This window comes from Cygnus atratus, chromosome 3 (assembly GCF_013377495.2).
Source record: "Cygnus atratus isolate AKBS03 ecotype Queensland, Australia chromosome 3, CAtr_DNAZoo_HiC_assembly, whole genome shotgun sequence".
Classification (NCBI taxonomy): domain Eukaryota; kingdom Metazoa; phylum Chordata; class Aves; order Anseriformes; family Anatidae; genus Cygnus; species Cygnus atratus.
Genome location: NC_066364.1, coordinates 114,513,050 through 114,540,951, shown reverse-complemented (window position 1 = coordinate 114,540,951; position 27,902 = coordinate 114,513,050). Strand labels below are relative to the sequence as shown.

At 36.6% G+C, this 27,902-nt stretch overlaps 1 protein-coding gene across 5 annotated transcripts in view; it reads left to right on the top strand.

The window, feature by feature from the left end:
• The window catches only part of PLCB4 (phospholipase C beta 4), a 203,252-nt gene extending 175,748 nt beyond the window's left edge, over positions 1 to 27,504 (top strand). For 3 of the 5 annotated variants that reach the window (XM_035552931.2, XM_035552924.2, XM_035552923.2), the window contains 8 exons: positions 3,598 to 3,713; positions 7,916 to 7,991; positions 13,811 to 13,986; positions 18,353 to 18,454; positions 20,118 to 20,175; positions 20,586 to 20,672; positions 22,761 to 22,797; positions 25,570 to 27,498. In XM_035552931.2, coding sequence (XP_035408824.1) covers positions 3,598 to 3,713; positions 7,916 to 7,991; positions 13,811 to 13,986; positions 18,353 to 18,454; positions 20,118 to 20,175; positions 20,586 to 20,672; positions 22,761 to 22,797; positions 25,570 to 25,658 — 741 coding nt within the window. In that variant the 3' untranslated portion in view covers positions 25,659 to 27,498. Of the gene's footprint in view, positions 1 to 3,597; positions 3,714 to 4,256; positions 4,359 to 7,915; positions 7,992 to 13,810; positions 13,987 to 18,352; positions 18,455 to 20,117; positions 20,176 to 20,585; positions 20,673 to 22,760; positions 22,798 to 25,569 lie in introns of those variants that run through there. The other 2 variants (XM_050709677.1, XM_050709679.1) reach the window with 2 other exon arrangements.
• Positions 27,505 to 27,902: the final 398 nt, after the last annotated feature.

The following is a 27,902-nucleotide window of genomic DNA, read 5'->3' as shown; positions in this document are numbered from 1 at the left end:
GTAATCTGTGCTTTTGGTGTTGTTAAAATAATATGTCCAGCCACTTCTGCATATTGCAGAAATGTTTAAAAACGCTGGACAGCTTTTGAAACACAGTAGTTTCTGCCTACAGTCCTTTAAGTAACTTTAGTCTCTTCATATGAATGCTACTGTAGAACTACAGAATGGATGAATGATGTCCATTAGTTTTTATATTTTTTTATCAAGTTAGATATGGAGTACAGTTTAGGTAAATGATTTGGGTGGCATCGCAGGTAGATGAGCTATAAAGACAAGGAGGCATACTTACGTTAAGAGTCAGAGCCTCTGATCTGTTAACAACCTGCTCCTATGGACCCCTACTGAATTTTAATCTGTTGCAGGTATGTCACATAGCTTTTGTGACTCTCGCATTAGACAGAGGAGGAGGCAAGATAATGAGGGATTATCTCAATATATTCTCTACTAGTCAAAGGTACAACGGGTCACTGTAGCATACGGTTTTGTAGATTCAGACAAGAAAGCAATAGTCACAAATGTCCCCTAAAAGAATTCAATATGACCATAGACACTAACCAGAACAGCATAATTATCACCCCAAAACATGAATCTCAGAATCATATCCCACACATTTATATTGACACTAAATGTATGCACCGTTTGAAAAGAAGCTTTTTCAAGAAAACAACCGCCCCCCCAAAAAAAAATCTCCATTTCATAGCACAAAAGAGACAGTACAAACGATTTGGGGGCTCTAGATGAATAAAGTTCTGTGAAAGAGATAGTGAACTTGGAAATAATAGGTTTTTTGTCGTTTCATCATTTTGTTATTCTTTAATGAGAGTCTTCTGTACTTCAGTTTTCAGTTGTATAAAGGAGTTTTAATGTTACGTCAGGGAGATACCATGTAGGAATAACAGTTTGTATCATAAGAACTTACTTTTTCTTCTCTTCAATAGGTGGAATTTTGATTTTCTTTACATTCCTTTTAATGGAACTGTATATGATTCTTTTCTTTTTTCCATAGATAGTCTTGCTCTGATTTGCATCTTTTTATATCAGTTAGTTGACCACCCAGTGCCCCAGCTGAACCGTGGCTTCAATTTTCAGTATAATCATTAAGTGCTATGTTTAAATATATCTATGTAAAATATATATTTTTAAATATATCTATGTATATCAGTATAATCATTAAGTGCTATTTTAAATATATCTATTTTTAAATATATTTGCATGAATTCAAAATGCAAACTCAAAAAAGAGAATCATGAGAGATCTAGCTGAGAAGAGCTTTATCTGCAAACATACTCTGAATCAATCAAGAATTTTTCTGCCTGAAACTTTGCATCTGAAAACAAAGTATACTGAGAAAGTGTGTTTTAAGATATTACTCGTATTTCCTAGAATCTTGACAGTTTTGGATGCAACAGCTAGCTGTAATGAATTTTCCTTTGAGCACAGACAGAAAAACAAACTCACATCAGCTAAACCATTTTAAATAGTGTTCCAGGGTTTGAAGGTCATGTAGTTCAGGAGACTTCTGGTATGGTGCTGACTTCCAGTACTCTGTGCCTTCCATGCAGTGGCTGACAGTAGCCCATCTTCCTCTTCCAGCTCTGTTTATATTTGTGCTCAAATTCACGTTTATTGAACTGGGTGGGCAGGAGGAAGGAAATGGGAGCAAGGATATAGTCTGCAGTATGTCTGTTTCATATATAAGATAGAGTTGTCTTGGAGCAATGGCATCAGAGGCGAGTCTCTGCAAAAGGTTACAGTGGGTTTGTGATAGAGATAAGGCTTAAATCATGGTTGTCCTTAGGTAAAAGCAGGTATTCTAGTTTCAAGTGATGTGCAGATTATGCAGAAGTGCCACGTGAGCATGCAGATGGCTCATACTTTTCAATATTTGCATAGCAGCAATTGTATTGTTCTTTTAGACTTGGGGAGAGTGTGTAGTTGGACAATTAGATACTCTCCTCAACTTCACCTGTGGCACTGTTGTACTGTTAAGCTTATGCCATTCTTTTTGCTGCCCATATTTTGTTCTACATGGTTAGTCAGTGTAGATACTCCCTGGTGAGGCTGGCATGCTTTAATGTTGATGGAATCTATTTGTTTCCTTTTAAACCCTTTGTAGAACAGAAAATTCAATTCTCCACTCTTAAGTATAAAATTCAGGAGTTGTATATGTTCCCTGGGGGAGTGCTTAGCAGATGTTGGAGTGCTTGCATACATCCCATTGCTATGTTTTTTAAAGCATCGCAACATTTGTATTAGCATTTTAGTAAAAGTGAATGCAAAAGTCTTTAATTAGTATTTTTAAAGGAAGAAACAGTGATAAGGCAAACACAGGTGTATAGAAAATAACAACAAAGAGCAGTAGAGTAACAAGGGTAGTGTAACTTCAAAACGAGCTATAAAAAGCAAAATAGAGATAAAGTCCTGGTAAGAGGCCATATTAATTAATGCAAGACTTTCTGTCATGATTAGATAAAATGTGGAGCAATTGAATATTAATAAAATAATGTAAATTAACAAGCAATTTTCATATTATAATGTAAATTCAATATTTAGTGCTCTCAGCTGTAGTTAAATATTTGCCTCACGAACAGCTGTTCTGATAAAGGAGAATATGAAGTCAAGTTTAATAATGAAGTCTACATGTAAGTACTAAGAGTGTTGTTTCCAGTACAGTCTTGTAATGGGAAGGAACTGTCTGTGCGCTAGACCCAATTGGGAGCGTTAGTGATCTATCTTTTCATTATAAAAGGTTTTTCTTCCCTTTCCATGGATAAACCTCCTCTGCCACTTCACCAGTGTAAATAACATAACTGTAGTAGTGACAGCAAGTTACCCCTAGTGTGAAATATTTTACAAATAGCCCTGTGAAGTCCAGTTTGTCAACATGTGCTGTGTTGCTTGGGGAAAAAAAAAAAACAAGACAATGGTTATTTGCAGCAGTCTGCATGTGTAGTTGAATGCCATATTTCACTGATTACTATTGCTTGCAAAGGAAGATGCCCTACAACAAGATGGAATTTCTTAATGATAAGATTGCTGCTGCATTAGGGGTCATAGGACAGATCTTCAGAATTTTCTGTTGTTAATTATTTGATTTTTAGCTATTATTTTTGGACTTGAAGCTTTTTGATTTGCAGTGGCCTAGGAGCTAGTTCTGTATTCAGCATGAAATATGTCAAGGAAGGGGATTGGGATGAATTTTGTTCTCCTCAGTATTCAGAAAATTTAAAGTGTATGATCTGAGCTTATAAATCTGATTTTTTTTTTTATTTTTTTTAACTTAGCACTTAAATGGGCATTTGTTCAAAAAGATGAAGTTAAGCGTATAGTACCAGTTGGTATTTTTTGCCATAATTATTTTGTTTCGATGTAACCATATACCATATTTTTAAGGTCTAGTACAGATTTTCATTTTTCAAACAAAGGAGAAATGCTGTAGCACTTACGGTGGAATATCTGGAACCTTTAATAGCAGATGGCTAACCCAGATTAAATTCCATTGTCAAAGTTATCTGTTCATCCATTGATTTTTACACTGTAAGAAAACTAAACATTAAAAATCCAGCAACCTAATTGTAAGGTCCTACTGTTTTCCAGGAGCACAGCGCTATGCAGAAGTTGCACTGCACACAAATTGACAAAATAGTGGCACAATATGATAAAGAAAAGGTATCATACGAGAAAATGTTAGAGAAGGCAATCAAGAAGAAAGGGTAAGATACCATTTTAAATTTTTTTGTAGACTAAAAATAGATTTTTATGCTTTGTGTTCTGGAATAAAACATTCATAAAATGGTCATTCAGATGAATTAATTGCAGCTTGAACCAGCATATTACATCAAACTGCGTTTGAGTTGCTTGAAGGCTCTGACCATGGGCCATAAATGTTGTACTCACTTTGCCTTTCTCTAGTTTTCTACTGTCAGTAGGTGAAACATGAAAGCAAAGGCATTGCCTCAAATATTCATTTCCTTGGCCTGATCTGGTCTCACTGCATTCTCCAGGGAATGTCATTGTTGTGTTCAGTGAGAGCTGACCAAGGTCCTCAATCTCACTAATGATCGGAAGGAAATGATTGATCTTGAGAAAAAAATCTAGCTTCTAAATCCTGTTAGTTTTAAAATAATAGATGTTTGCCATGCAAAAGTCCATTTTTAAGTCCATTGGGACTTAAAGCAGCAATTGCTTTATTTAGTCCTATATAAAATTGTGCTAATAGTTAGCCTTAATTGCATATTGTTGTCATCTCTAAACAGCAACCGGCAACCAGCTCACTAACTGAATACTGAACATGAATGCATCTTTAGCATTGGATTCTCCCACAAATACTTTGTGTTTTATAAATGATTTGGAATAACAGAGTTGTTGTATTTTATTTATTTATTTATTTTAATATTCGGGGGTCCATATAACAAACTTAAAACAGAAATAGAATTAAGTAAGGAAGATAAGGAGAATTTTCTTCACTAAATAATGACAAGCGCACATAAACTATAAAAAGTTTGTGGATTTTTTTCCAGGAAGGGGGAATTGTAAGCACCCAAATACTTCTAACCTAAGTAGTTTCTTCCAGAAAATGACCAATTCATCAAACAGAGAGATTAACTACAGGGCAAATTAATTTAATTTGTCTTTGATTCAATTTCCATTGAATATAACACAGCAGAAGGTTATTGACATAGCTGGATTTATACGTGAAACCAGGGCATTTACTACAGTGTCACTGAACTAGGCCCTGGACATTGTACCATCATCAAGGGGAGAAAAGTTTCCCAGTGCTGTGCTATTTGAGAATATTCCTGTTGTTCAGTATTCCTGTTGGCTTGAGAAGAGGCCAGTGCTTCTTCTTGGCATAGTAAAATAGCAAATGAGGCTATGTTGCAAAGTTGAAGGTGGTAATGGCTGTCTCTGGGCAGTGAATAGTGGAAAGCCATGTGTAACAATGCTTTCGAGAATAATACCAAATTGGGACAAGTATAAAAGTAGCTGATAATTTGATTCCCAGGTTGACATCATTTAGTTGGCTACTTGCAGAGTCTTCCCTTAATTTTTATAACAGCTCCCTTGTGGATGCCAAAGCCCTTATGATAATTTTAAATTATCAACAAAGTTATTTGTTCATTGTTGGGTTTTGACTTTTTTTTTTTAAGAGTTGTAAATAACTACTTCAGAAGCAGATCCAATACACAGCCAGATACTATTTTTCACCGGAACTCTGTACTTTTTGGGGACTTCAGAGCTGTCAATCATCTGATGGCTCTTTCTTGTTATGAGAATAACAATTGGTATCTAATTACCAACCAAATCAAAATCCTATGCCACCACAGGCTTTCTGTGAAAACACTTTAGTTGAGCATCAAAATGTTGTAAGGGCTTCCTTCAGGGTCTTTGCGTATGCAGCCCTCAAACCCCATTCACCCAGGTATTTAGACACATGGTCTCTTCACCCCAGCTGGGTAGTGTATTTCAGGGCATGCTTTTAAAGTGGATACACTGGCTGACACTTGAACACTCTTTGGAACTGAAACAATCCGATGACTAAGGGATCTTGGGTTCAGTGAGTATTGGACATGTTCCTTTTCCTTGGCTATTATTTTGAAGCCTTTACAAGCCAGTAAAAGTTGTAAATGAGCATGTAAAATGTGTTTTTAAGGTAGTCATATTTAAAAGTGCCAGATACTTGACACTTCCTAAAAAAAAAAAAAAAAAGCCTTTTTAATCGGTATATAGAAGAGTTTCTCTTCTGATTTGTTGTGCAGTGTTTTGTGGTCCATTTCTGCCACATGGTGTGACAAAATGTCAACTGCATAATGTTCAGCAAAGTAAAAATTTTAATCACATGCTAATTCACCAACAGATGGACAGGATTTTGCTCCCTGTGCTAATTCTGTTGTACACTTGAAATGCTCACAAATCTTTGGGGAGGCTTATGGAGATATGTATGCTTGTGTTCCCACTGTGAAATGGAGTTTGAGGGACACACAGAGATCCCTCTGATTTATCAAGACTATCCAAGTGTATATGTGTGCATGAGTGTGGACATGTTACATTGTATTGGACCATTGCTGGGTATTTATCCCCAGTTATGACTTGACAGTTTAATCCTGTATGTCACTGCAGGTGTGGACAGCTCTAGTTACGTCCAGCCTGGCTTGAAGGTTTCCCTCAGATGTCATGAAAGCTGCATTTCCAGAGAAGGGCTCAACCGGTAGTTTTGATGACTGGGATTCTAAAAAATCTGGTGATTGGACCAGTTAGGCTAATTTGGGATAAAAATATGTTTAATTCCCCTAAGGAACACTCTTTTTCATAGTGTGTGACAAATCATATATGAATTAGAGCCAGATTCTGATCACAGCTACACACGTGCATAAGCAAAGACTCTTTCTTTGCAGCTCTTTCTTAATCAGGCAGAGGTAACTATGGTCAGAACCTGTCTCTATGGCTTTGTTACTTCCAAAGTGTCAAACAAGTATTAAAAATCTGTACAAAAATTTTCCTGCTGCAACCAGAAAATGAATGACTAGTCCTTCTGATGGCCCTTGGGAACTCAAGGCACGTAACACTACTATTTTCAGTAAGGGCTTTCCTGGTACTGTTTGATGATAAAGTTTTCAGCTAATTTCCATAAGTTTAGCAGTACTTTGATATTAAAACAGGATATAAACTTGTTAAGAGTTTCATTAATCTCCTTTTCTAGAGCAAGCATGGATTAATGTTACAGCAGTCAAGCAATAACCATTCTTATTAGGGCCAGCTTCGGATTATAAAATGAATGCACCTCCATCCATTCAGTGGCATTACATCAGTTTACATCAGCAGATGATCCATCACAGAACTATTGCAGTGATCTCAAAGTAGTCTCCTCTAAATTTGTTTTATTATTACAAACTGAAAAACTGAGACTACCAATGTGTGGATTTGTATTGTGTTCTAAAAACGTTTTACTGCACAAAGGGGAACAACTAGATAGGTAAAGATGGAGCTTGTCAGATGGAGCCTGTAAAAATTCATAGACTTTGGTGACATAGTAATTGGAACTGCTGTTGTAGTTGCAAAGTAATAGTTTTACTGTGCATCCACCCTACCCAGTACACAGCCCAAATAACGATCTTTAGTGAAGGAAATTCTGTGGGTGAGAGGTAGATGTCATTCATCTCCAGGCATGTCAGGGGGGCTTCAGCATGGGCCCTCTGCAGCCATTTTACCAGCCTGTTCCTTGGAATCACAGTCTTCCTCCTGCTCAAAACAAACTTTGCAACTTGCATTCAACACACTTAACTTTACCTGGTCACAAAGGCCATGCTGTATTCAGCCTATTGCAGGAGCAAGGGCTGTCTTCAAGATTGTTGTTCTGCAAGTCACATAAGGCACCTAATGCTTGGATTCGTCCGCATGGGACCCCTTCTTTGCTACCCTTTTACTTCTGTTTTCCCACCAAGGGGTACCGAGACTTTCAACAGGCATTCAAATTCAGTATGCCCAAATTGCCCCATGAGACAGTTACTCAAGTGACTTCTTTTTCTCTGCCTTGAACTAAAACAATAACAAAAATGGCTTTTAAACCAGAGGATAAAATCACGGCAAGGTAACATGTACGCCTGTAGGTTTTCAGGCAGAAACTGGATTATCTTAGCAAGGAAAAAGAAACTGAGTACTATAAATGGAGATGTTTGACATATCCTCAGCAACAGAATAATTGCGGGGCCAATCTAGAATTAATTGTGTGGAGTTTGAATTAAATGATCATTAATCCAACAATATTTTGTAAGTTGTGAATAAATTGCCAGAAGAAATAATTTCATTCCAATACGCTGTAGCACTTCAACATTGATTAACATTTTAATTAGTAAGAGCTGACTGAATGGGAAGATGTTTAACTTGTGGCACACATTTTCAATTTTGCTTTTTTTAGAGGAAGTAATTGTGTTGAATTGAAGAAAGAAACTGAAATTAAAATTCAGGCACTAACATCAGATCACAAATCTAAGGTAAGCAAACAGCCAATTTTAACACATGCAACATCTGAAATAGAGATTTTGAGACCCAAGTGGTAGTTAATTTTCTTGGAAGCATATGAATGATTTTTGGCAATAATAACGTGTCAAAAAGAATAGGAGTAATTGAGTGTCTAAAAGTGTTTCTTCAAAAAATATTTAAAAAGCAACATCAATTTCCTGCCCTTTAACAATTATTGAAGAAAGCACCATATGCATGCCTCATGAGGCAAAACTGGTCATTTGAGTCCATTTGTGTCAGTTTTAGCTAAACAAAGAGACAAAAAATAAGCTATATGAAATCTGAGTATTCATTACATTCCCAGAATACATACATAAAAGTTTCTTTTTCATTTTCCATCTTTGTCACCATGGACAACACTTGCTAGTCTGTCTCTTTAAAGAAGCAGGAGACCAGGTTGCTCTTGAGCCAAGTGCCACCTTCTTTCTTTCTTTCTTTTTTTTTTCCTCCAGGGATTAGTTATATTGTTTTCTCCAAGGTGCTGGAGAATAGAAGTGCTCAGAGGCCAAACCTCAGTTCATTTGAAAAAGCTGTTTTCAAGTTGTGATTCATCGTTCATGTTGAGTTGCATAGAGCTGTTTCCTCTGTAACTCTATACTATCACTATGCTCACTGACTGCGTATTTTCTTTGAAAGTTTTACCTACCACTTGTTGACATGCATTAAAGTTTCTAAAAGATATTCAAACTAGAAGGTGGCAGGTATATTAGAAGACACACCCATGTACAAAATGGTCTGAAGAAAGAAGTGTGCAGGAGACTGAACACAGTAAGTAAGCAGGAGTGTTAATGTAAAAGCTGAAACCCATGAAATGAATCAGACGAGCATAGATAATACAAACAAAAGCAGCCACATCTTTGAGACTAGAGAATTAAGGTTATTTTCATCTTTTCTTCTCCTAATTTTATTCTTTGGTATTATTTCATGTGGAGAAGATCCTGGTCTTCTAAACAAGGATTGTTTCTTGTTGTTGCCTCTTCAGCCAAAGATTTAGGAGAACCACCAGGAAAAAAATATCTGGTGTGTCTTTCTCATCTTCCTATCTCCTTCTCCTATGATAAGCCCAGAATTGTTTTCTTAATTAAAGCAGATTTGTTGACAACTTTAAAAAGATAATTCATTTATTTCTTAGTGAAAAAACTCTCTGAGGAGCACTAGGTCCCTATCATCCAGACGTGAGCTCCAAAACTCATTTTAAGTTATATTGTGTAGAAAATTCTTTGCTGTGATCTCAGCTTGTGTCATTGGCAGTCTGGAGTTAAGATATCTGATTTGTACACGAGGACCGTCCAAGTGTTCATTAATCTTCCAGACCTGATAAATGTGACTCATGTTTCCCCTTTCCACAAATATATGCAATTTCTGAGCTCTGTTCCTTTTAAAATCCTGCTTTCAAAACAGTTCGTTTAAATTATAATCCGTATCTGGAAAAAAGGTTGATGTTTTCCACTCCCATGTCAGGTTTTAGGATGACATTTTCCAAAGAGAGTTAAATCTAAGCTCCTTTGAAATGCCAAGCCTCTCTCTCTATGTTGGAAAATTTCTGAAGAATTCCTCTGTAAGATATCTACCTCTGTGGTTTGCTCTAGGTCAGTGATTTTCAATATCTTGCTTGCTGTGCTTCCATCAAAATTTTCCACATTATATACCAATTTTAGTATTCTCACACATTTCTTTGTTTCAATTACTCTGTGTGGGCCCTTGAATTATTCCCAGAGATTGTTCACAGTGTTGCAAGCAACAAGTTAGAAAACAGTGCTCAAGACCATAGGGAAATTATCTTTTATCATAGATGAACGTAGGTGCACTATTAGATGAAATTCTGAGATGCTGAATGCATTACACTGATATACTGGCAGTTTGATTAATTAACAGTTGTTCAGCATTTCTCAGTATTTGGCCCACTAATATGAAATTGGATGGTACCATAATTCAGCTTTAATTACAGCTCATGTCCTTCAATGTAGCTCTGTGTCAATGTGCATGCACACTTTTAGCACCAAAGTGCCTTTTCATCTACAAAAGTCTTCTTGTCATGAGGAAACGTCCAGCCCAATTTGGCATAAAATATTTAAATTAGATCTGAATGTCCCAATGTGTAGTTCACACAGTTACCATAGCAGACGCAAATTACTCTCCTGCATTAGAAAAGTAGGTCCCAGCATCACACAGGCAGAGGATGAAAAGAAGTAAAACGAAAGATTACTTCAAAGATTATTCCTGCTTGAACTTAGTGACTAAACAAACATCTTGCATATATCCTATGCAAAAGAAAGTTCCTTATCAAGATATTAATTAGTCTCTTAGGCACAGTGTAGGAACAGATGAAAGGACAGGATTACAAACACAGTTTGTAGAGCAGAGAAGAGTGAAGTTAGCTAATGGTTATTTTTTTTATCTTTTTGGTAAGCAACACTACCTTAATAGTGGAAAGTAGGACAAGAACGCAGCCCAATTGAAATAGTCATTTTAACTGCAATGCTAATAAATTGGAAGAAAGCAAGGATGTATATTGAATTTATTACATCTAAACTTTGAAGTGTATCACAGATCTGTAGCAAAATTGGATTTCAGATGATTTAATATTCTTGAGTTCTAAGGTCATCTGAATCTGAGTCAAATTGAGTATTTCAAATTTTGTAACTGTTGTTTGGCAAATCCCTTGCATCCTACTCATCAAGTTATATCTTGCCGTTCCTGAAATAAGACTTCTAGCTTGCAGGATATTTAAAAAAAAAAAAAAAAAAGAAAAAGAAAAAAGAAAGAAATCTTCCATTTCTTTCCCACCCCAAGAGAAAAACTCGTCTTACAAGGAGCCATACCTGCCACTTAAATTACATGCTGATTTTGAAATTAGTAGCACATAGTAGCATTTCTGTCCATGAACAGAAGCAATTTTTCTATTCTTATTATCTGTATTTTCAGATTAAATACTTAAGAGTACTGCCATGCTTAAGTCTCCTTGGGGGTTTCTTCTTTGCTATCAGTGTACCTGAGATGCAGGATTTCTGCCTTAGAGTTCTTCTGTAGTGTATATATCAACCATTTTAAAACTGTGATCACATTAAACATTTGTAATGGGCACTTGATTCTTTCCTTCTCTGTATTTATTTGGGCTTTGTAGAAGCTCTTTGCACTTAAGTCACAGAATATTTGCTTTCACCAAGGTTTCCACTGTTTATGCATTTATATGTTTCATTGTTTTATTGAGTCACAATTCTTTTTTATGCGAAGTTTGTTTGCTTTTCCTGTACAAGGTGAAGACACTTTAAATAAAAGCAAACTCTTTTATTTACTTGGACGCATGCCTGTCCTTCTGGGTCAATGTAGAACAGCCTTACTGTGACTAGGAATCAGATCTCATATGTTAATATCCCCTGCACTTTCTGGGAATTTAAAGTAGTCTGAAACCCAGTCCCAAGTGACTGACTGTATGGAAGAGTTGCACAGCAGCAAGTGAGGGAGAAGATTACCCGGACAGCTCTCTCACAGCGCCTGCTACAGTTTTATTGACCTTTGAAAGGGGACAGAGGCTAGTCAGGGTATTCTCTATAGGAAGGTAATTTGAATCACAAATCTTTGTAGCAAACCATGTGTTGGCTGCTGTGCCAAGGTATATGGTACGTGATTTGCTGCTGGCTCTGCCTGTATCATGGGTCTCATAATTACATTATTCTTTTCTAAACATTAATACTTTTTAACATTGTGACAATAGAAGTTTTCTGAGTGCGTGGTCCATTTTCTGCAATTACACTTAGTTACTAAGGACTTTGGATCTACCTGAATCTTTTTTCTCCAAATTATGGATGAAGCTGAATCCATCTGGAGACTCATGCTGAAAGTAAATCAAAAAAAAAGAATGGATTTTCCCAAAAACTTCATCAATGGCTAACTTTTAGCTCCACTGAAGTAGACTCCAGGTCTCCCTGGGGGTAAGCCAAATGATCAGTATTGAGAGGAAATTCATAACCGAAGTGTCTAGTTGCATGAGGCCCTATAAATATTACAGGGACATCTCCAGAGAGTGTTTAATCTGTAGGTGTGATTAATCCTGCTATGAATCTGTCCCACTTTCCTCATCACCATTACAAGGAGCTTAGACTAAACTTGGTCCTAACCTAAGTGCCATAGTAAGTGCTAGAGGTGAGTTGGAGTGCCTGCCCCTTAACCTTTCAGAAACTCCATCTGAAAAATAAGTGCTTTTTCCTTACCAACTTCCAAGCATTTGTTTTGACCCATTTTAAAACCAAATCTTTATGTTTTTTTCTGGCTCCAAAGGCAGTACTGCCTTAGGAACTTCTTATTAAAGCTATTACTCCCACTAACAGCTCCACATCCTTCAGTGCTCATATCACTTCACAGGTTCTGTTTTAGTAGTATGCTTACCCACATGCACAAAATTAAGTATGACTCGTTTCTCTGGAGGCACATTCACACTTAAATATCCTCTTGAATTAAGCCTATTTTGGTCTTACAATGTCCTCCCTCAAAGTGCTTTTTTTTTTTTTTTTATGACAGCTGCAGAAAATTACAGGTAGCTCACCTGCAGCTGCTTCTGCTTCACATCCTATCCGTTTTGATATGAAATACCTGTTTAACTGTAGTTAAATGTAGGTCTGTTTTTCATGTAGTGGTAGTCACCCAGATCTGTTAGAAAATTACTTGCTCTTTTTTGTTATTATGAATCCAGCTTTATTACACATGTCCTTTGTGTAGGGTGGCCTTCAGAGGAGCCTCTCCAGGGCAGAATGGGGACTGGGTCTTTTCAACCCCCTCTTCTTTCACCATCACCAGTGTGTGTAGGAAGATCAGCTCTGCATTATGCAGAGCTTCTGTGGGCCCACACTTGAAATACTGGCATCAATCACTTCTTGAGCAAGATGGTGGCAATTTTTGATTCGAAGAGTAATGTTTAGCTTTGATAGAAGACAACCCAAATGCGATTAGTTACTATAGCAGAACTTGAAATGAGTACCTGAAAATAGGTTTATTTTTCGTGAGGCACATTTTGTATACCACTTATGGAAAAGTGGGATAGCTTGTCAAAATACACAAAGCTGATTATTAAAGGATAATAAAATATATCTTTCTATTAGCTTCTTTTCTAAATCATTGAGTGTAATATACTATTATAATAACAACTCTAGTGATTTAGACTTCTTCAAACTGTGTCTTGGGAACTTTCCAAAACTTTAATCTCTTTTTTCTTGTGAGTCTTGGGAGATAAGCAAAAGAAGAATGCTTGTCAGATTCCCTGCTGACTTAACGAATATAAAACAAAAATACGTAACCTATCCTAAGATTCAGGTTGTATTAAATACAGGATGTCTCTGTAAACTAACTGTTTTTAAAGCTGTCTCACAAAATCAAAGACTGTATTTAAGCCCTCAGAGAAGTCCCACTCACTAGGTTTTTCCATTGTTACTTTCAATATTCTTAATATCTTTTTTTCCTTGCAACCAGGAATATGGAAGCATTTTATAATGAACTTGGTGTTAGAGAAGGTTTTAAAATAATGTTAGTACAGTCAAAAGCATAAATGCAGTCAATTCATTCAGGGCACTTTAGGTGTTAGGGGGTGGCTTTATATTTGTTTTTATAACACCCTGTAGTGTCCTCAGTGGCTTCATTACTCTGAAGCAATTTCACTTGTGTAACTTCGTTTTCACAGTTTAGCTGCATTCTTTCTAATCTTTTTTTTAATGATTGTCTCTACATCATCTTCAGCAGCAGTAATAGTTGGTCTTATAGCCTGAGAACCACTGGCAAAGTTGCTGTTCCTTCTCTACAGGTCAAAGAGATTGTGGCACAGCACACTAAAGAGTGGTCTGAGATGATCAATACACACAGTGCTGAAGAGCAAGAAATCCGTGATTTACACTTGAACCAACAGTGTGAACTACTGAAGAAACTGCTGATTAATGCTCATGAACAACAAACCCAGCAGCTAAAATTTTCACATGACAGGTGAGCAGGGCAGTGCTACTTGATGACGAGGGCTTGGCTGGTGTCTGTTTTGTAGAATGCTCTAGTTTCTTGTGCTGATAGCTCCTGTACTGCTGTCAAAGGTACTGGACTGCATGCATGGTAGAAGTGAATTAAGTTACCAGGCAAGGAATAGAGAGGTGCAGGAATGGGCTTCTTGGCAGATTAAGTTGCAGGAACTTCATTAAAGGCAGTGGATGCGATTAAGTGGTGGTAGTTCACATCAGCTGTGGATGTGTCTGGACTTTACCCAGAAAAACTGAGAAAGATCAAATATGGAAATGTTCTTTAAATTGCTAGCACTTGTGGGTACATGTATTTATAACGTTGTTGATTATAAGAAAGATCTACAAAACATAAGATCATAAAAAGAACGGATAATGAGGTAGGCTGTGTTAGACTAATATCTTCACACAATATACCGCCATAATCACTGGGAACGCAGAAGATACTGCATGACACTACTGTCACATTCCTTGTATGATTAACTGTCCTGCACATTTGAAGTTTGAAGAAATTAAATACAAATAGTATCCGGACTGTTAAAAAATGGAAGTAAGGAGAGGAATCATTTTCCTCTGCTATGATCTAATATGTGAAGCAGCCTTAAAAGCACATGAATGCACTATGTGTGTTTACATATATACATATTCATATGTAATTGTCTACAGCATCTTTCACATCAAAACCATAGGGAAAAAGGAATAAATAAATCACATTTAATGAAGGAATTTAAATTATTTTTTTAAAAAATTCTGAGTGAAAAAAGCAGCTTATCTTTGCATCAGAGAACACATGCTGGGACCTGCAAGCTTTCCATCCAACAGAGAATTGTCCCAGCAAAAGGCTTTTAGTGAGCTCATCTTTATGTTAATCTCTGTGTTAACCCATGTATTCAAGCTGTCGTTCAATACATACCCCATCAAAACTAAAGTCAGAAAATTGTTAAATTATAATACAAATGCTTTGTTCAAAAGACACTAGCCAGAGGAAGGTGCAGTCCTTAGCATTGTGTCTCTGAATCTTACTGGGCTGCATCATCCAGCCCAGAGAAATCATATCTCTTTGGTTTTGAGAGTCCTGTTTTCTGTCCTGTTTGAAATTCACTCCAGCACTTAGAAGATATTCTACTGATGTATACCCTGCTTGTGGAACAGGATATTTTTGTCCTCATCTTTTTGAAATTAAGTTTTTGTTAGTTTTCCATACGTGCTCTCTTGGGTTTAGAATTTCTGCATCTCTGTGTTGGCCCTGTATAATTTATTGTAAATGAATATATGAACATATATTCTTAGTAATGGATTTTTCTCTCTTCATAGCAATCACTTATGTGTAAGTCCACATATTGTTCTATTTTTAGAGCTCCTAAGAACCAGACCTCAAAATTTACATCCTGATAAATGCTGAGAACTTTTTCTTCTCAGCTGTCCCAGGAGTAACAACCTTCAAAATTTGTTTTGCTTTATTCATGGCAATTAGTGTTTCTGCTTATTCAGGAGCTTGTATGTAATCCCCAAATGTGCAGACCGGGAACTTTCCTGTTTAAAACAAATGTAGGAGTGTGTCTACATCTATGAATATTTCAGAAGAATTTGGAATGGGAAATTTGAAATGTGAATAATAATGCCCCCAAAGAAATTTTACACTTAATCATTTGTGAACTATTTCAGAGAATGCATTGTATGTGGGAACACATACACATTTATATGTATAGGTGCATGTAATAACCAAGAGACAGCTCAGGTAACCATAGGAAAAGAGGGATCTATCTGAGAGCAGTGTGGGAGGTGAACCATACTCTCAGCATGCTGTTCTTGCTGTTTCCCTTCTCTGTGAGCTGAAGTAATCAGTTAGCTATCACAACAGAGGACACAAAGCTGGTAGAAAAGATCAGTAATCTAAAATGATAGTTATCTGCTGCAGGGTAGATTGTTTCCCTTCATGTGCAGTGGGAAAAGCAATTACAGTTTATGCTTTGAGCTCATTTAAAAACAAAGCAGAAGACAGCAAATACTACTAAAAATCTGAAGCTTATTGAACTCTAGGGATGCCATCCCCCCTACCTACCATGAATGGGTTAGCTTTACTGACTGTGATGTAGTGAGCTTGCAGCATTTCAGAAATTGAGGACTTGAAGCTCATATCTGCAAGCATTTTGTATTTAAATAACATGAGAGAGAAAGGAAAAATGTTTTTCTTTTTTTTTTCTTTTTTTTTTTTTTGTAATACAAAAGGAGTTTTCTAGATACTCAAACAAGACTGGTGATATAACATTAATGCACTTTAATGTAATCTAAATATATGTATTAATTCCCAGGATAGATTCACGTGTTTAAACTCACATATCCTTTCAGAAGACATTTGTACAAATTTCAGAGTTACAATCAGTATGATACAGTAGGAACCCAACAGTTAAATTTTGTAGTCACATATGGTGTTTTTTCAGAATCCCTTTTTCCTTTGCCATCCCGGCTTATCTACTTTTTGCAGTTAACTTGTACTATAGGTATACCCATCACCTCTGAGCAGGAGGGAGTTCTTTACTCGTGGCATATGGGCTGAACTTTGGGATTTCACGTGAAGCCCCAGGTCAGGCAGTTAGGCAGTGAACTGATGCTAGAACTTTGGCCCTGTCTTTGGGAAATGCTATTTTAGAAACAAGAAGTGGTCCCTACAAGCGCTTGTTGGTGATTTTAAAAGGACAATGAGATTTTTCATGTCTTCTATTAAAAATATCTTCTATTTCCTGCAAGTGGTGAAAACCAAAAACACCCAGGAAGACCATTAGCAGTGCAACTGAGAGCTAAATCATAGCTGCCAGAACAGAGAAACAGTTGCACATGGATAGGTGTTGGCTCTTCTAGCCATATCCGTGGCCAAAGCCTCATTTTAAGTCATCAGTGATGCACAGTAGTCCTCTAATCCTCTTAACTGCTTTCACTCTGAAATTATATCTGATGCAAATAGATTAAGTCAGTATGAACACCCACACTTAACATTTTTCATATCCCTGTGCACAGGAATTTAAAAAAAAATTATTTCAGTACTGCTCTTAAGGTAGTGTTCTTGAAAATTACTTTAAACTGAATATAGAAAATAAAAGCTTTTATTTGGAGAAGGGACAATTGGAATGAAATGTGCTCTCAAAAGAACATTTTTTAGAGCTCTGTCTCATTTTTACTGCTTTTAAGTCTGTATTCAGGAAATGTTTCTTATGAATTCTTAGAGGAAAAAAAGAGTGCTGCATTTTTTTAAAAAAGTTTCAATGTATGAAAAATGTAAGTTATGGAACAAAGTTTACTCATGCTACTTAATCATCAATGTCTTCTAGAGATTAAAGAGTGCCTCAAAAATTGTGTCAACATTTCATTAAATTAAGCTCTCTGTTCTGTGCCACTCTTCTCCTGTGCATACTTAAAATTTGGGGTTAATAAGTACAATAATTAATCAGTGTTCTACTCTAAGATATGTCCAGAAAAAGAGACTGAGGCACTGCCTTGGCTTGCAACAGGTAACTTTTACATGCTTATGCACTGCTGGGGACTTCACAATTACTATTGCCAGTTATTCACTGTCTAATTTCCATATATAATTCCTGTTCAAATAAGCACTTAAGATCAGGAGCTGCCAGAGCTGGAATACTAAGCAGGCAGAAAGTAAGAGAAAGCCTTCAGGGAAGGCCTTTCTGGAGCTCGGCTGGCTTACCAAGACTGAGCCAAATTCTGTTCACTCACAGTTCATAAGCCGTTTCTGAAAGTCAGCATCTGTGCTGTTAGTCCCAACAATGAATCATAACTCCTGTTAAAGCTACACAGTTTCACAGAAAAGACTGCAGAGTTCTCTGGGCCAGAAGGAGAAAACAAGCACAGGTTTGGCCATGGTCTAAAACATAGGGCTTTTTGCAGTCCCAGCGTAGAAGTCTTGAAAGGAAGGCTGTCAGCTCATACCACCCTAGGAAGTACTACTACTATTTGTATTGCAGCCATATTCAGAGTGCAGGATATGTAATAGGTAAGTTGCATTTTCTACATAGCTGACAGTAGCTCATGTTCAGACAACTTTATACTAGGGAGAAAAGACTATTTTCCACCCTTTAAAAACATTCAAAGTGTAAAATGCATAAAGCTTCTCTTTCCAATTATGTTCTCTAGGACAAATGAAGATTTCTGAATGCTTGCTCAAATTGTATAAAGTCTACCTAAAGGAAGGCAATTTTGTTATAGTCTGGTCTTTCCTCTTCCCTAATACTTCAAGGACAAAATAAGCTACGATGCAGAGTAATACCAGGAAACCAACTTCATCAGCAATTGCATTTTGTATATTCATGATTTTATTTGATTTTGCCTAGGGAAAGCAAGGAGATGCGTGCCAACCAGGCTAAAATATCTATGGAGAACAGCAAAGCCATAAGCCAAGACAAATCTATCAAAAACAAAGCAGAAAGAGAGAGGTAAGTACCAGAGCTTCCTTTCTGAGAAGAGAAGAACATTATCAAAAGCTGGCAAGTGAACTCACAGATTAATTCTGTTAAAACCATGCTTTTATGTAGGGAAACAATGTCTAATGATTGTGCTGAATACTTTTAAATGACCATTTTAAGAAAGGTGTTACTTTTCTCGTGTTTATTCTTTTAATAAATGTGATGCCCTTCTCAGGGAAACAAAAATGTCCTGAACTTTATACTTACTATCTGTGAGTGACTGGTGTAAGTCTAAGAGTTGTAATGACTGTACTTAGGAGTGCAGTATACTTTTTTGCACTTGTTTTTTTTTTTTTTTTAAATGACATTAGGGTTGTTCTGAAAAGGGAGTCTGAGGTTTGGTGCTAGGTGGACTTAGAATAACTTAAGAGGCAGCATCACTAAAAACACAGGAGGTGGTGCCAGTGAATGCTTTTCTCCATCTTCTACTGATAACACAGAAGAGAGATGGAACAGAAGACAGGTGTGCTAAAAGCGATGATAATGAATGGAGAGGGTGATGAAAGATAGGAGTGAAGAAGCTGGAGGTGTACTGTTGAACAGCACGTGTATTGCCTCTGGTCCTGAACAGAACCACAGCTCTCTCCGTTATTATGTGCTGGTATTAGGAACCTGGCCAGCATCTAAGCTCAGCGAACCAAGGGCACAACTACACTTCTAAAAGTGGGTTGTTCAAAGCATGTTTGGGGAAGACAGCCACAATTGACTTGAGAGACTTGCCAGTACCAGCTACTGAGACTTTTTTGGAAGATTGATTTGTATTATATCTATTTTAAGTTTCTTCTTTACGTTTCCAAATAAGTAGATAGAAGCAGAATGTACATGATGATGTCTCATAAGCCTTCAAGGTTTCCCCTTCACTTTGGGCTTGCCATCTGGCTCATTCTTTCCTCTTTACTTTTTCTCCTTGATACTGGGCTGTGTTGGCCAAAAGGCTTGAACCTATTCCTACTGAATTAAGCCTCTTAAGTGTTACAAATTCCTAGCTCATCAGAAAGATGAGTTGTCAGAGGCCTTTGTAACTGTATGCTTAGTTTATGTAAGACCTCCAGTAACAACTTGAAAATAAATCTCTTCTGATATTTGAATGCAGTCTGAATGCAGTTCCACTTTTCAGGCTTTGAGGTTAGGCTGATTCAGTTCTTTGAACTATTTCTGGTGTATTTCATGACATGAATCCTAAGAAGAGAGTCTTATGATTATGTCTCTTACATTAGTATTGTATATTTATCTTTGTATAAATAATATCTTTAAGAACCTTAAAGCATTGGTAAACCATAACTTTACATATGATGATCAGATGTTTTTTCCATTGCCACTGCTGGAGATGTAGCACTCTGTAATCAATTTATTTTGATGAATGGAGAGTGAAATGAAGAATACACAGATGAATTAAACAGTTTTTTAAGTTCTCTTCACCACTCCTGAGTAAGGCAAAAAGTCAAAACTTCATTGGAAACAATAAAGTGTAATAACTAGAAGACTGTTCAGCTTGCCATTAGTGCCATATGTGACAAATAATCAAAAATTAAAATACAATTTACAAGTTTGTGGTTCTCTCTGCTGGTACCTTTGAGTTTCTTTTTTTTTTTTTTCTAACAAGTCTTCATGGACAATGTTTGTATTTTTTTAGACGAGTCAGAGAACTGAACAGCAGCAACACAAAAAAGTTCCTCGAAGAGAGAAAAAGGGTAACTATAACCTTGACTATTTCTGGATATTCATTTTCATTTCTGTGTTGAGAATACAGCTCTAGTAAAAAAATAAATAAATAAAAATGAATGATTGTCCTTGTTTTGTTCCACTTGCTTGTAGTATAAAGATCTAACATCTATATAAGAGGAAACTTTAAAACAACAAAGTTAAGGTTGATGTGTCTCTGTTAGACTTCTATGTAGTATATATATTATATGCAATATGTATAAATATATTATTGTTATATTAATAGCTCTTCTTAAGACTCTTCTTAAGACAGGGCCTCCTGTGATGTTTTGTACTATCCAAAGGAGGCAACACAGTATATATATATTTCAATTAAGTTTTTGTTTTGTGTTTCAATAATGCATTATATTTCTCTCCCAATATTTTCTCTTGCTTACAGCTTGCAATGAAGCAGTCAAAGGAAATGGATCAGTTGAAAAAAGTTCAGCTTGAGCATTTAGAAGTCTTAGAGAAGCAGAATGAGCAGGTATTTTTTAAAAATGCTTAAAATAAAAGCAGACTAGTAAGAATGGTAACCAGAATCAGGCTGAACAGAATGCTTCTAAATATAAATCATTACCAAACTGGGGAAAATGAGCTTGTTCGTGGTCACTCAAGTACCTGGGGGAGTTAAAATGAATGATATAGAACTCGGTCTGTTTCAGATGTGAAAGCTTAACTGTTTAGTCAGTCTGTCCTTTTAGCAGCTCAGCCACTTTGGTACTCATTAGCTAGATATGACAGTAATAAAAAGCCCAGCATACAAATTTTAATTACTCCACAAAACTACCTCAAGAAAATCTGTTTCTGTTGCTTTTGAACTTATATTTCTAGTGCTGACTGGGAAATAGAGGTAAAGCATGTGCACAGAGCATCTCTGAACTCCAAGAGCCACTTTAGTTTGGACTGAACAATAGAGGAGTATAGTAGCACGGGGAGTTTAATCTGTGCTAATACACCCTTTCCTAATTAAAATACCTTTTAGTTTCTGCTAGTTTATAATCATTATTTTTTTTTAATTTGAAAAAGCTACTTGGCAAGGCAAGGAAAATTCTAATCTTAATTCTGGTAGAAGCAGTACTGTTCTGAGCAGTTCCCTTGCTGAAAGGTTGAGCCAGCAGAGCTGTAATATGCATGAACTTGCAGTAATGCACTTACACAAGTGTAAACTGCAAGGGGGATATACCCAGCAGTTCAGTAAGATGAGAGAGAAAGGATGTGTTTAATACCTGTTGCTTTCAAGGGTTATGCACTTAATTCTTTGTTATTAAATTTTCTGAACTTAAACTCTCTGGCAGACACTATACTATGAATTAAAGTAATCTTGCAGAGGGGGAGGGAAGAGTATGTCCAAATCAAGTGTTTCCAGTATCACAAGAGTCCCAAAAGCTGTGTGTGACTGGGTTAACTTCTGGGGTGATGACAGCAAGTAGGGTCACAGGCAGCTGCTACTACTGAACCCTGGCCACTGTGGCTCTGCCTTCTGATTGCTCCACCTTCCTTCTGGACAGCAAGCAAAACTTCCAGTCTGTCCCCTGCCAGGGTTTCTGTAGATGCCATCTCTGACATACAACACGAATGAACCTATTGGTCATTCTGCTCCTGAGCAATAGCTGCACATAATCAAAAGATGGGGTGGGAGGACACCTAGGGGAGGCAATTGGGGTACAGTGGACCTGTAGCGTTAACTTTAGAGAGCATCACAGAGAACTCTGTAAACTGAACTAGTTGACAAAAAATAGTGGGCTTGATCCAAAGACAGGTGTTATCAGTGGTGTCTTTCTGCTGGTGGCTTCAGAGGGTCTTAGATCCAGCGTTTAAACACATAAGGACAAGAGGGAATGATTACAGTTGTACTTTCAACCACAATGTGGCAAACACATCATGTATAAGGGAGATAGGCTGCTGGGAAATAATTGTGGGTTGTTAAAGGAGTCACCTCTTTCAGCAGTTAGATTCTTCCCTCACCTGGGGTTACAGCCTCCACTGCTGAGAGGCAATAACAGCCTACATGAGCTTGCTCATACTCCATTTCAGTGCAGGTCAGCCCACATCATCAGCGATGAAACAGAGGAAAATCATGCAGGTTCTGTCAGGTTATCACTTTGTGGGGGCATGTGGAGGCCTCCACCACGGGCAGTCCTTAACAGCTTTTTAACCCACTTGATTTAATCCATCAGAAAATATACTTCCACACGTGCTGTCCTGACCACTTCCTTTCAGTCCCTAAAGTGCACCAATGCAAACCCAAGGTCTGGTTTTGTTGCTATATGCATTGATGTGTGAAAGCTAATTGGATCAAAATAAAGGTGGTATTTGTTTAATGCACATTTCAAAATGTTGTGTTTTTTTTTTTTCTGATCAAATGGGTGAAGAAACTTTTCATACAAATATAGAACGTAAAAAGTAGAAATATGGGTGGAAACAGCCTTCAATACAAGCTGTTATAATTTAAATTTTTGTTTTATGTATGTTTTCCTTGCATTAATTTTTTAGTCTCACCTCAGTTTTCATTCATTTAATTTGTTTCTCCTTGTATTACTCAATTTTGACATTATTATTTTTGTACAAACAGCTTTTGAAATCCTGTCATGCAGTGTCTCAAACACAAGGTAGGATGGACGTATAATAAGCAAACTCTTATTTCAGTGTGCTTTCCTTCTAAATTGAATCATTATCATTGGAGCCTTCCTTGTAAATGCAACCATTGGGAAGTACCATTGACATAGTGAACACAATGTTAATCTTTTTTGCACACAAGTATTTGAGCCTAACAGTATTTTGTGCTTTAGCATCTCCAATTCAGATGCATATGAACAATGATGTAAATAGGAAATATTTAGAGATTAACTTGTATTGTACATTACCTGTTGTTACTGAAAGATACATTCAGAGTTCTAAACTGTCTGCAAAAAGTGTGTATTGATTGAAGAAAACTATTTTAGTGTTAACATACATATGCTTAACTGGTAATGCTGATAGACAAAGAATATTCACATATATTAGTATGGTAATAAAATAAGAAATTCCACACTAAAAATAGCGAAGTATAAAATAGATTGCTAGAAATAGCTTTTTAGTGTTTGAAGAAGAGGGTTCCAGCACTTCAAAATTCACTTTAAAATCCAGCGCATTACAAAGTATGGTAATTATACTGTGTGGCTGTGCTGCTGTAGCTTCCTAAATAATCATTACTCACAAGAAATCTCTATTAACCCTTCTCTTTCCAAGGGAAATAGTTGTATTAGGCTTGAACATCCAGTTTTACAGTATTGCCTGACCTGAATTATCTTCTTGAATTGATAACATACTCACATATTGCACCACACTTTTGCAACATGTATTTACAGACATCTAATGAGGAAAAAAACATTCATTAGGCTAGAGAAAAAAAAAAAAAAAAGATTCTTCATTTAATATATATGGTTCTTAGCCTGTCTCAGATTTCACTAGAGAGCAAGCATCTTTTGCAAGCAGGATCCATTAACTGCCACTAACTTCACGGATTCACTGTAGCTTTAGCACTGCCTTCCAGAAAGCTCGTCATATTGTGTTTGTGTGTGCACGTCAGAGTGCACTGTCTGAACTGGCCTCAGAGTAGCAAAAATAGGCACTGTGATCCTATGCTAATGTGTTCTTTGAAACCAGGTTATCTCTAAAATAATTCCCTACGCTATACACTGGCGTGCAGAATATTTATAGGACACTATGTGCCAGCAGTTAAGTCACAACTCTAAAATGTAAAATGAATGAGTCACTAAAAAACAAACACAGAGTTTTATCTGGAATTGCACTTCACACACAGGCAAAATCCAGCCAACATTTCAGAAGAGGTTGTACATATTAATTTATTTATTATGTTTTCACATTTCCATGTTAAAATTATTTCTTCATTACTTTCAAGCTTTTAACTCATTTAAATGGAGAGCATTGATTAATTTTTAATCATATTTATGACAGTTTCTTTGCTATTATCATAATTACTTTTTTTCCCCAAGATGATGATGATGATTGTGAAAGTACAGGGCTAGATTTTTCAAGAAGGCACGTATATCACATCTGTACAAACCCACGTTTACCTTGCAAAATGGATAGCTGTGCATCTCATTACTTTAGATCTACATCTGCCCATGTTCACATATATGTCTTTGCATGTCCAGAATAGGTGACTACTTAAGCAGGAGTTTGTATATCAAATTTCCCTGTCAAAGCAACATTTACAACTTTCTGAGGAAGAGTTCACATAAATCAAGTTCAGTAACCATTCTTCCCTGCCTAGCGGATACAAAGGAGGTACGCTGAAGAAAGGATTAGTTTGGTTTTCCTCTTCCTAAACTTGTCCTAATCTCCAGAGGCTTGGTTGTAAAGATAGCTTGCCCTCTGGGTCAAGTTATTCGGAGTCCTTTGGGATATGGATTTAAATAACTTCACAGATTGAGAGTCGTCACAGAAAATGAAGAGATGGTGACTCCCAGTTCTTTCAAACCACAGAGTTTCAACCAAAGTACAATTTATAATCTGTAGCTGAGCCACAGGAGGAGTAAGCATGTACAAGTATGTATGTGCGATGGAGAGAAAGAGAATTTTAAAAGCTCCCTCTAAGCAGAGGATTCCCAGGCCAGATAACATTTTTATACAGTGCTTTAACTCTTCTTGCAAAGCCTGAGACATGCAGAGTTTATTGCAAGATCTGGCATAAATTCAGTGCTGTATTCTGCACAATGCAATTGGATGCAATTTCAGGTGGATTCAATGTGCGTAATCCCATGGAGGACATGTAGCAGTAGTCTAATCTTGAGGTGAAATAGTTCACATCTGTAATAATAAAAGACAAGAAAGATCTCCAGGCCAGATAAAGATTATTTAAAAAAAAAAAAAAGGCAAACTATATAACATACTGCAAGAAAGATGTTACGCTGACAGATTTTCATCATTTGTTGTCTTTATGGAAAGAAATCGGTCCAGATCATAAATTAACTCTGAACATTTCAGGAAGTAAAAAGTATATTGCAGTACTCTCACAGCAGTGATTGACCATACATTCCCAAAGACATTTCTTATCAGGAGAAACAGTTGAATGAGCATCTGAATAGTTTTCTTCCCTAAAATTAGTGCTTTTGCATTTTACTGTGTGTTTCTTCAGAAATTCAACCCATGAATCTTGGAATAAAATCAAAAATATTTTCCTAGAATTTGTAGACATAAGAATTACAGCTGATTTTGAAAACATAATGACGTGGTGGGAGGGGGGAGAGACATAGTGTTATTACATGTATCTTCAGTGTGTTTTGCCTGTATTTTACCCAGATGCTATCATATAAAATGTGCATCATTCTGAACACACGATCTGATGCAGTGCTTCATGTGGTTATTTTGGATTGCAGGCAAAGGAGATGCAGCAGATGGTGAAGCTGGAAGCAGAGATGGATCGCAGGCCAGCAACAGTGGTCTAAAGCCTCAACATGTAAATTGAAGTTGGAGAACACAGCATCCTTAAAATGAGAGCAAAATTCAAAATACTATTGCTGTGGTTGAAAAGTGGGCTTTTTCCTTGTTTTCTCCCCCTTTTTTTTTTCTTTTTTTTCTTTTTGATATATAGAAAATGTAGCTATGGACCACCAAGTCTTAAGGTTTGCATTGTTTCTTTTTAACACTGAGCACTGAATTTCCTTTGTTGGATTTCCATAATAAGAATTTCTTTGGTTCAGGAAAACACTAATCAGAAGATGAACACAGTTTTTAAATCCAGTCCTGTATTCCTTTCTGTATCTCCACAGGCAGACTGCCTGTATCAATTACACAATCAGAGCCTTGAAACACAACAGATATTTTTAACATTATCTCAAATGGCAACAAAACCATAGTCAAGTCATGTTACCTACCATTTGTGTTCTCATGTGTGATGTATTGTGTAGAAAGCCCATGCCGCCAAACCACAACACGTAACATATCAGCTGCTCAGCACCTGCTGTCATTGAGCCCACTGAACTGGATTTTTTGCTAGGTCACTGTAATAATATTGATCCCAATCAAGTTAGTAAGGAGTAGAATTGGGGCAATTTTTAATTTATATTTCAAAGTATTTTTCAGGCAGCAGACGGTAAACAGCTGAACATTGTGTATGTTTGAAAGTACAATATGTACAAAGTCATCTGTCAAATTCATCAACTGTAACAGTAACTTCACAGGATGTTTCTGCAGTACAATGATGTAATTCACAAGCGCCATATCAACTCCATCATGTCTGAAAGAAGCCGATATCCTGTGAAAGTTACTGCAATGGTTAGCATGAGGGAAATACAGTGTATTTGTGCCAAACTTGCTCAGTGCTCTAAGGGATTATGTATTAGGCACTTTAAGAAAAGTTTACATCATATATTGCTTGTACAGAAATTGCATTTTGATCCTGTTGCTGCAGATCCCAGATATTACAGTTCATTGTAACTTAAAGATTGTTTAAATGGCTTTTGGCAAAAAGTTTGTAACTGTGAAAATGTAAAAAGTATTTATACACTTCAGAATCACAACATTGTAGAAAAATTCACATACATGTTGCCACATGATAAAATTAGTAAACAGAAATGCTAAGAGTATGTTTGCATGTGATACAAATGCTAATAAGACTGTAATGCCTACTATATGACCACAGTCATTCTTTTAGCCAGTAAATACTGAATAAATAAATGGCACAGAATATTGTTTGATTAATTACAAAGACTTTTAGCATAACAAGGTCTCTCTATATATGTGTGTATATTAATTACATGGGCATTCTTGATACTTCAAGTAAAAGAAAAGTACATAACTAATTTAATTTTACACAAAAGTATTTATGCAGATTTTCAGAATTTCATATCAGGAATAACCTTTTTATGTCCATTAGATACAAAAACAATTTGCTAATGTGTTAATTTGCATGTTTCCAAAGCTTGCTGTAGTTATATTGCAAAACGATGCATGTAAGCATTCCGCTTGAAATTTGTCCATGCTGCCAGTTCAAAGATGACTGCATGGAAAAATGGTAGTTTAGAACAAATCAGATTCCTGATTTCAATGTACTAAGCACCGATTACTTTGTTGTATATGCCTGTACAAATGAATTCTACATATTCCTATAAACAAAATAAATGAAAAGAGATAATTATGTTATTGTTGGTCCTGAGATGAAACTTTCAACTTCTCTAATAAAAAACTTAAAATTCAAAACCTGTAGTGACCATAGTGGATTGTAGGGTGTTGTTGTTATTGCCTATGATTTTTTAATAAGATGTATTTCCTGTAAGACTGTGCATAGTGTAAATATATTTATATCATAGCTTATTTATTCAAATGAGTCTTATTTCTTTCAAGTGGTTGAAGAACTGTGCAGCGTTGGTCTTTGCAGTACTACAGAACAGCCTGAGTACAGTGTAGCAGCACTACATTGAGAATCCAAGAACCTGAGTACAGTGTAGCAGAGAACACAGCTGAGACAGAGGTCAGTGAAGTATTTAGGTGTTTAAGGCAGGATTTAAACAAACTTGCGATGCCAATTCAGAATTCCCATTCTGATGCACTTAACCTGTGGAGGCACCTCCAGCTCCTTATGATCTGTAATATTTTAAAGACAGGTTGTGTGCACACGCACTGAACCACCGCACTGGGAGCAGCTGTCCCTGCTCTCTGAGCTTGGCTGGTCCTCTTCCCAAGTGCTGGAGGGAGCTGGGAGCAGCAGTGT